The sequence below is a fragment of the Plasmodium cynomolgi genome, chromosome 10, assembly GCF_000321355.1.
Source record: "Plasmodium cynomolgi strain B DNA, chromosome 10, whole genome shotgun sequence".
NCBI lineage: Eukaryota > Apicomplexa > Aconoidasida > Haemosporida > Plasmodiidae > Plasmodium > Plasmodium cynomolgi.
In genome coordinates, this window is record NC_020403.1 from 755,730 (window position 1) to 765,457 (window position 9,728).

A 9,728-nucleotide genomic window follows, 5' to 3' on the forward strand; every position below is an offset into this window, starting at 1 on the left:
ACTTCCGGAAAGGGTGTTTTTTTTTTTTTTTTTTTTACAGGCTAGGGTATCGCGTAGGCACGGAGTAAGTTCGAGCATTCGTGAGGGCGTTTTATTTTTGTGCAGTATGTCCCTCCTCTTTTATGGACATCCCTCGTTTTCTACTTGTTTTCGCGTGTGCTTTCTCCTCCTGTTGTTCTTTTTTTTTTTTCTTGGAGGGGAGGGGTTTAAGTACCCTTCTGCATACAATGCACAGGCGATACCGCTAAACATTTCTTTTGCAAAAAGGGACGCATTTCCACTTAGCGTTTTTTTTTTTTTTGCGACCCGACTCGTGCGAGGTGTTTTAAAAATGGATTTGCAGTTGTAGGGGAGGTGGTGAAATGTCGAAATGGCGAGGTGACCAAATGACGAAGTGGCAAAATGACGAAGTGGCGAGGTGACCAAATGGGGAGTGGGAAAAATCACCAACGTGGGTACGGCACGGATGGCGGGGGGTAAAATAAAAGAAAAATTCGTTCCCACCGATGAGCATGCCTGCCCGAATTAACAAAAAAAAAAATGGAAAATAAAGTAACTGTGTGCACGTGGTAATCACGAGAGTATGCAGTCGTTCATTTGGACCGTAACGTGGAGAGGGAAACGGTTAAAAGGTACCCGGGGTGTTATCCGTGGGTAGGTTTAGGGTTCACGGTTTAGGGTTCACGGATTAGGGTTCACGGATTAGGGTTCACGGTTTAGGGTTCACGGATTAGGGTTTACCGTTTAGGGTTCTCCGTTTAGGGTTCACCGTTTAGGGGTCACCGTTTTTTGGCTGGCTCGACGGAGGGGGCTACACCAAGGCAACCGCTTCCTTGCGAAAGTCACCCTATTGGCATGAAAAAGGGTCTCCCCTTCGTGTGTACAGACACAGCGAAGAAGAAGCGTCTCTTCCTCATCACCACCGTGTCTTAGTCTCCCACGCAGAGAATTGTGACTTCCTCAGACTCCTTGGCTGATTCACAATCGTCTATTCTTCAAGTCGACCAGGGCTGCAATTACGGTCATGAGAATTCCACAGAAGGAAATTTGAATCGATGGGGACGAGCACAGATTTTCGAAAACGAGTTTGTAGTTCCGGTTCTGCCTGCGAGGGGATGTACATGCGTGTGTGTGGGGGAGAAGCATGATAAGTGCTAGAGAGGGTAGCACCGTGGTACGTGCGGGAGAGTGTAGCACCGTGATAAGTGCTGAACAGGGTAGCACCGTGTGTAACGGTGAGTGGTCCAGCTTGTGTAGAGGCATGGGCACCCGCTGGGAGGTGCTTGTGCCGCACTTACAGCTTATAATTGGAGGTGTAGTAGCTCTCCCCGGGCTGCAAAAAGGAAAAGCCATTCTGACACACGACCTTAAAAGGGTGGTAGCGATAACGATTGAGACACACCAGGTCATGCTTCTGCACGGTGAACTCCTTCTGGAGCTTCCGCGGGGTCCATTTTTTTTTCTTTTTATTTATTTCGCATTCTATGGATTCCTCCTCCACCGTTTTAACGTAATCCTGGTGTGCTTCCCTTTCTTCTTTGCTTCCTTTCACGCTGGGTGGGGGGTTCAGTTCAGCCGTGAGGAGGACCATCCTTGGGGCTACCGCGAGAGGCAGGTCAGCGCTAACTTGCCCGTTGTAGCCACCCAACACAGAGTTCCCCCAGTGGGAGCGCTCACTCTCTTTTGCAGTCACAGCCACAGTCACGGTCACGTGTATGGGGGGGGTGCACCAAAATTGTAAAAAGTCGGCAAAGCGGTTTAGGCCTCGGCAAAGTTGAAAACTTCTGTCAAGCCTTTTCGCGGACGGGAAACGCGGAACCTGCCAGGAGAAAGAGGTTGACCAATTGGCGAGCAGGTTAGCAGCGCAAGGTGGGAGAAAAAAAAAGAAAAAAAAAAAGAAAAAGAAAAAAGGAAACTCTTCACCAAAGGGGCGTCAGAAAAAAGCAGTGCAGAGGGAAAAAAAAAAAAAAAAATAAATTATCCAACTTGGTCCCTTTCGAGCGGCGGCACTGCCACAAGGTAGGCATAAGCAGCAGTACGTTCGTTCGTACGTACGTGTGTAGTAGTCCCCTTGGCGCGCGGCGTTGGCTGGAGGAGGGTGATGTACCCTCACTCAGTGAGCATGAATCTGCATGACCCAGGGTGACGCCGCTTTACAGGTGATGCTGCTTTACAGGTGACGCTGCTTAACAAAGCGTGGCCTGGCAGCCCCCCCGGAGATGAAAAAGGTGGAGAAGCACTTGGCCCTGTGTGGCCATTGGGCTCGGGGATTCTCCAGGTACTCAGATAAGCAACCCTTTAGGGAGAAGAAGAAAAGTCAGTCCATTTTAGGCACCATGCAGGGCATCCCTCTCCTGAGGAATATGCTTCCCAAATGGAATGGCATAACGATGGAACATGCTCGCAAGGTAGAGAAGAAGCAGTTGGAAAAAATTATCAAAAAGACATTCGAAGAACTGCGTATGAAGTATGCAGAGGTAAGGGTGAAGTATCAGGATACATTATTATCCACATGGAGAGAAGAAAGAACGAAAATTAAAAAGAGAGTTACTCCACTCTTCCTAAAAGGGATGATAATGAAAAACGTAGCATTTGATAGACAACACGTAAAAACGGTCTTGCACAGGGTTTCATTTGGAGGGAGATTTTTTTTTGAAAATTTGAAGCATCTCTGTCGGGATGCAAACGTACAGTATTGTAGAAATTTAATTCAGTACCATTATAGGAGAGCACCTGTGACGTATACGTTAATGGCATTGCACCTTTTGGTTTTCCTTTTATGGATGAATGCGAAGCCTGGGGATACATACAACTATATTGGGATGCCTCCCGGGTTCTACTACCCTAGTTCGGATATCTATTCCCCTCCAGGGGTTAATAATGCTTCTTCTCGTTATTCCTCTCCCTTTGGGCTGTTCAATTTTTTAACTCTTGAATTTATGTATGACCACTTTTGCTGTGGATCTAAACAGCTGAGGGAGAAGAAACTATACACACTTATAACCAACCTCATTAGCCACAACACTGTTCAGTCCCTTCTGCTGAATACCATTTCGTTGTTTTACATCGGGAGGTCTTTCGAGATGATTATTACATCGAAGAATTTTTTTTTAACATATTTTATTAGTGGGATCATATCATCATATGTACAGATTTGTTACCACAAGAGTGGACGTTCCTCTCCCTATGGCAACGTTTGTGTCTTGGGGGCCAGCGGCAGCATCAGCTCCATTCTCACGACGTACACGCTCATGTTCCCTAGCAGCAGCATTTATCTCTACGGGGTCCTGGCGCTTCCCCTGGTAAGCTTAGCGAAGCGGTGCCGCCGCGCCATATTTGATCCCGCTTCTCATTCGTTCATTGAGGCACTCCGTTCTTTCTGCCCTTCTTTTTTCCATCCGTTCCTTCTTCCATCCCCCCTTGCCGCTTTCCCCCCCGCAGGCCCTGTTCACCTCCCTCTACTGCGCAAACGAGGTCTACTGCGTGCTGACGGACAAGAAGGACAACACAGGTTCGGCCTCGCATCTGATACTCTTGCGCATTTTACACTGCATATATGTTCGTTCACCCTCACGTTCACCCTCACGCCCCCTCTTCTCCCCCCCCTCTCGACAGGCCACGTGGCACACCTCACGGGGATGTTTCTGGGATTCCTCTACTACTACTTCTACGTCAAGGGGAGAGTGGTCATGTAGCGGTGCGGCGGTACGGCGGTATGGCGATGTGTCGATGTAGCGTGTAACGTTTAGCGCGTCGGGGAGAAGGACACACATAGGAGACAGCCGTTCGGTCTTCACGTTCACCTTCACCATCACCATCACCTTCGCCCTCGTCGATGCGCTGCCCCAAGTGTACATATAACAACTGACCTTTTTGCTGGCCTCGCCAGGCGCATACCCCCTCTACCAAAGCCACGTATGCCACTCACATGGGGAGTTTTCCCCCGTTTGATAGATCACTGCTGGTATCCCAAAACGGAGGAGAGACAAAGTATATGCCTTCGGAAGGGGAGCTCCCCATTTGGGAATTTTTTTTCTTTTTTTTTTTCATTCATAGGGGGGGGTTTGTTCCCTTCCATGGATTTCCCCCTACTCCGTCTTATTAATATAACGTTATGTGGGTCCCCATTTTTTTTCTCTCTCTTTTTTTTCCACTTTTTTTTTCACTTTTTTTTTCCCTTTTTTTTTCACACTTTTTTTTAATTTATTTTTTTTTTTTGTATGACCCGCAATTTACACTTGACAAACGGAGCGTAGCCTCATCAACGCGGTCTTAAAAGATCCAACCCATCTGCAACAAAACTGCGCAAAAAGGGGAGGAGGTTTTACTTCGGAGAAGTAGCTCCGTTGGAAAGGTACCTCTTCTTTTATTGTATTTTGTTGTATTTTTTTTGCTATTTTTTTTGCTATTTTATTTTATGTTTCCCCTTCCTTTTGCATAACGCGCCAAAAAAAAGAGGTTAAAAAAAAAATATAAAATAAAATAGTGAAACTCGTACGGTTCCCACCAACAGAAGGTACCCCGTGACGATTTATTTTTTCCTTCCTCCTCTCGCTTCCCAAGTTCTGCAATTTGCATACGAGGGAGGGAAGAAGAAGAAGAAGAAGAAAAAGAAGAAAAAGAAAAAGAGGAAAAATAAAAAGAAGAAAAAGAGTAGCTACTTTACTGCAGGCTTCCGTTAGAGGCAGTGGCCTACACGGTGGGGCACCTCTCGCTGCTCTCCTGCAGGGGGCGCCAACCAGTGAAGCGGCGAAGCGAAGCAGCGAAGTGAGGAAGCGAAGTGAGGAAGCGAAGTGAAGCAGCAAAGCGAAGCAGTGCCCCGGGGGCGTCCATTCAAAAGGGGATAAAATGACCACAAGGTGATCCCGCCGAAGCTTTAAGGGAACTTGGCAACGTCGATACACATTCCCCGTGGCTTCTCCTGTCGACATGCCATCATTCCATGTGTGTCTTCCCCCCCCCTCGATGCCTCGACGTCTCGATGTACTCACCAGCTGAAGATGAGCGCGAAACGGTTTTTTAATATAATCCAAGCAGAGGACGATGATGGGAAAAAAAAAAAAAAAGTTAACGCGAGAAGGGGGGAAGAACAACATGGGGGGGAGGAACAACATGGGGGGGAGGAACAACATGGGGGGGAGGAACAACATAACAACATGGGGGGGAGGAACAACGTGGGGGGGAGGAACAACGTGGGGGGGAAGTACCTGCATTGAAAAAAAATGAAGAAGCCACAGAAGTGGCCAGCCAAGGGGGAGAGTCACTGGGGGATGATGTTAAGACGACGGAGGAAGGATGCGACACGCATAGCGTCAAGGCCAACCAGAACGACATAAGCGAGCAATGTGCTGATGAGTTGGAGGAGAAAGGTGAAAGCAGCCCGGACAAAGGGATACAAAATGAGAACACGTGGAAGGGGAAGGAAAAGAACACCACTAAGGCTCCCTCTGCCCAGTTAAGCAATGCATTAAATGCTCATAGAGGAATCGGGGAGGAAGACAATGGTGATGAGAAGGCCATCGGATTAGCGGATAAAAACTCAGATGCGGCTGCGGCCCCGTTTGAGCCTCTGCAGGCAGAGGAAAGGGATAGCGGAGAAGTAAACGGGGTGGAAGGAGGGGATCACTGTAGCCGAGAAGTCAAATCCGGAGTGACCCCACGTGACGTCTTGCAAAATGGGAGTAGCAATCCTAGCAGGAATGTCGATAGCCGCACCGTGGAAAGGGACTCCCCGGATGAAGCGCCACAGGTAGGAGAAGCAAAGAAGGGGAGAGAACAACAGATGAGAAGTAACTCAGGAGAGGCGACGAACAAAGCAGTCATGGGAGAAGCAGCCAAGGGAGACGCAGTCATGGGAGAAGCAGTCAAGGGAGAAGCAGCGAAGGGAGAAGCAGTCATGGGAGAAGCAGTCATGGGAGAAGCAGCCAAGGGGGACGCAGCCAAGGGAGACGCAGCCAAGGGAGACGCAACCAAGGGAGACGCATCCAAGGGAGACGCAGAGAAGAAGAGTGCACCGCATAGTGACCCCCGCCTGAGTGTAGGCGACGGTCAGCACCAGTACATTAACGGACCGCAGAAGGAGAAGAGCGAGGGCGCGGGGAATAAATGCAACAACGCTCAAGGGACGTACAACAGTGTGAGTAGTGGGGGCGGCTTTCCGCCGAGCTGGATTAACTTGAATGGCTACTACGACATGTACGGCTGTGGCTACGCCGGTGGGGCGGGCATGCCCCCCGTGGGAAGCGTCCCCCCCGCCACGACAATCCCATCGACAATCCCACCGACAGTCCCACCGGCAACCCCCCAAGGAATGATCAACGTGGTGGACGCAGCAAACGAGGCGTACTCGAACCATGTAAACTACAACCACAACTACGACTGCAACTACAACCACAACTACGACTGCAACTACAACTACAACTACTACAACTGCAACCACAACGACCACTACTATTACTACCCCTATGGCATGTGCGAGGAGTACGGGCGTGGGATGGAAAACGACATGGGGAGGAAGTCCGATGGGTTCTGCTCCCTACTGGACAAAAGCATCCAGCTAATGAAGAAAAACGATAAGGTAAAAGAAATCCTGAAGAGGCCAGCCAAATTGCAAGTAACCCAAGAGGAGCTAAACAAAGTGGAACACTCACAAGGGAATGACCAGTACAACACCTGGTTCGGAAGGTACGTGCTGGATAAGTTCGACAAAGGTAGCAGTGGTAGCAGTAGCAGTGGTGCACAACAACGCTTTGTGGCAAGGTTCAAATGTAAACCAGACACAGACTCAGGATACACAAAGGCAGATAAAAATTTGACAAGCAAACAACTTTTTTGCATCTACTTTGCAAGAGGTTGTTGTGCTTACGGACATAACTGCCTCTACAGACACCGAATTCCAAACGAAAATGATGAGTTACAGTTTGAACAAACCATCGATATTTTTGGACGAGAAAAATTCAGCACCTTTAAGGAAGACATGAGTGGGGTGGGTAATTTTAACAGTGAGTGCAGAACTCTCTTTATTGGAGGTATTCACATTGATACCTTCGAGCAAGTTCACTTAATCGAACAGATTCTATATGATGAATTTAGCAACTTTGGACCCATTGACTATGTAAGGTATGTGCCTTTTAAAAATATTGCATTCGTTCAATATTCCTACAGAGTGAATGCTGAGTTTGCCAAGGTAGCCATGTCTGACCAGCCCATTGAAAATCACTCCACTGCGCTGACCATTAAGTGGGCTTTCGAGCTGAAGAACCCCCCGCATCATTCCTTTCAACATTACACCAACCCGTATGTGTATAACCAGAGCCCCCTGGTCTCTTCCACGTGGCAACAGTACGTCTCGCAGCAGAGGGAGCGCGATCGCCAGCAGAGGGATCGGGATTGCCAGCAGTTCAGCTCGCCGCCCCAATTTGGCGTTCCTCCCCAATATGGTGTGCCTCCCCAATATGGTGTGCCTCCCCAATTTGGTGTCCCTCCCCAATATGGCGTGCCTCCCCAATTTGGTGTCCCTCCCCAATATGGCGTGCCTCCCCAATTTGGCGTTCCTCATCAGTTTGGTCCACCTCCATAGCTTTGTCCGCCGCACCCCCCAATTCCATATTCCAATCACAGAATAGACACCCTTGGGAGCGGCGATAACCGCGCCCTTTCCCAGCACAGCTAAAAAAAAAAAATCAAGAACAGGAGCAAAAGTTTTGCATGGCAGCCTGAACCAAATGGACCACATGTTTGACATGCAGCATTGGCGATTTGGATGAAATCAGGTGGGGAGGGGGCACTTCTTCCTCGTCTGGCCGGACACACTCTTGGGGGTGTACATACCTACCTACATTCATGCATTCGTGCGTGCAGTTAATTCGTTTATTTATGCCTTTAAGCATCACTCGTTCGTTTGTTTAACCATTTGTTGGTGCCCCAATTTGGGTGCCACAAACGGTCCCTCGCGTTCCGCCCCAAAGGCAAAAAGAAGTTGTTGCGATTTAGCTTTCATTTTTGTGTTGCCCACTGTGCATATTTATAAAGTCATGCGTGAAAGTGTTACCCGTCTATCTTCACATGCACAGCGCGAGTACTGATGCAGTACCCTGGTGGCCACGTCTTACGACGCGCTTTCGTAACAGCCCTACTTCTCAGAAGCGACGCATCAGCTTTGCCATAAAATCGATGCACATTTTTCAAGCATCGAATGGCATAACTGTAATTGAGTCGAAGGACTGAGCTTTTTTAAATTTTGCCTGAACAGTCATTTTTTTTTTTTCATCGCGCTGTTCAGGCGATTATCAACCTTTTTTTGCAATTTCATCAGGCGGCGTAAAACGGAGTTCAATGCACACACGGGGCGGAATTAACCGCTGCTGTTTATGTGCTAACTGGGAGGTGTGAAATGCCCACACGGGGGGTGGTTACTCCCAAACGGCGAAAAGGCTAGTCAGCTAGCTATTTTAGACACATTAAAAAAAAAAAAAGAAACAAAAGGGCAAAAGGGCAAAACAACAAAGGAACAAGGGAACAAAAAAAAGGATACCGCTGTAACGGGCTAGCGGCCGCCTCCCTCTGGGGCCTCAAAAATATTCATCGAATTAAACAAGCACTCTGCAGGGGCCTGGGGGTCCCCCCCGCGGCGCGCGCGCTCTGCGTTCTGCATGTATATGTCCCTCAACTTGGGCAGGAGGCTTAAGACCTGCATTTTCTCCTGCCCCATGTCTTCCTTTGTGTGACTCTCAAGCTTTTTTCCCTCGTAGCCGTTTTGGTCCATGTGGTGGAAGAACTCCGAATCGTCACTGCAAGGATGAGACGATTCGGACGACGAAGAGAGTGACGACTTGGCGGAAGAGCTATAGGAAGAATATAACTCTTCGTAATAATCCGCTTTGTCATTGTAAAGTCCCGTTTTTTTTTCTTTCCGATTTAGGGACAGTGGAATAATGGGCATATGATCATGTACATATTTTTTTTTTAATTTCATAATTTCTTTGTACTTTTCGATATCGATATTTTCATTTAAAAATAAAACATTTACATTTTCATTCGATAAAGAGTCATTCCCAATGTTGAGATAGTTCAAATTGGTTATGTTATGCAGACTGTCCAAAGGGTTGGTACCATCCAAGTTCTCCATGGAGTCATACTTTTCCCTCTGTTTCATACACAACTGTTTGTAGTATAAGTACGAGTTTTGCAAAACGTTAATATAATTATGATTTTTTTTTTTAACAGCATCATCATCATCATCCTGTTCTTCAACCTCATATGGGAAGCTTTCAAAGAGGTCATTAAAATTGCTCAGCGTGTAAATTTCCTCGTATAAATTACTTAAGGCCAATTTGATGCAATGCTTTATGTCGATGTAATTCACAACAACACTTCCTCTCAGGGAAGAAAACCTTCTGCAATTCATCCCAATCGTTTTAACCATTTTTATAAAAAATTAAACAATAAATCTAACACTACACAATCTACCCTTTTTATATTTTTACACAACAGTATGGAACAAATTATTCTCAAAGTTTTTTCATTGTAGTAATCTTCTTTCGAGTTTGTGAATGGGTTTGCGTGATACTTTTCTATGTGCGTCTTTCCTGGGGGGCTTTCCCTTTTCTGTTCATCGCTATTGTCTTTCTTCATTCGGTTTGACTCAACAGGGGAAGGGTAATGATGATAATGTTCTTCCTTTCTCACCACAGGGTGTGTGTGTGTGTTGGGGGGGGGGGGGGGGGTAA

At 47.4% G+C, this 9,728-nt stretch overlaps 4 protein-coding genes across 4 annotated transcripts in view; 2 read left to right on the top strand and 2 right to left on the bottom strand.

Moving 5' to 3' along the window:
* Positions 1–978: 978 nt before the first annotated feature.
* Positions 979–1,591, bottom strand: PCYB_102650 (hypothetical protein; the record flags this gene model as incomplete). Its single annotated transcript, XM_004222814.1, has 2 exons — positions 979–1,105; positions 1,299–1,591. The coding sequence occupies 2 exons, from the start codon at positions 1,589–1,591 to the stop codon at positions 979–981; spliced, it is 420 nt and encodes a 139-aa protein (XP_004222862.1).
* A 628-nt stretch (positions 1,592–2,219) lies between these two features.
* PCYB_102660 (hypothetical protein) lies at positions 2,220–4,105 on the top strand (the record flags this gene model as incomplete). Its single annotated transcript, XM_004222815.1, has 4 exons — positions 2,220–3,302; positions 3,442–3,511; positions 3,616–3,691; positions 4,057–4,105. The coding sequence occupies 4 exons, from the start codon at positions 2,220–2,222 to the stop codon at positions 4,103–4,105; spliced, it is 1,278 nt and encodes a 425-aa protein (XP_004222863.1).
* Positions 4,106–6,559: 2,454 nt separating this feature from the next.
* PCYB_102670 (hypothetical protein) lies at positions 6,560–7,186 on the top strand (the record flags this gene model as incomplete). The annotated part of the gene is made up of 1 exon (XM_004222816.1): positions 6,560–7,186. A coding segment is annotated over one exon (627 nt), but the record flags the coding sequence as incomplete, so codon positions are not given.
* Positions 7,187–9,426: 2,240 nt separating this feature from the next.
* The window catches only part of PCYB_102680 (hypothetical protein), a gene marked incomplete at both ends in the record, with an annotated part of 1,019 nt that continues 717 nt past the window's right edge, over positions 9,427–9,728 (bottom strand). The window contains one exon of the mRNA XM_004222817.1: positions 9,427–9,642. Within this exon, the coding sequence (XP_004222865.1) occupies positions 9,427–9,642 (216 nt within the window). The remainder of the gene's footprint in view (positions 9,643–9,728) is intronic.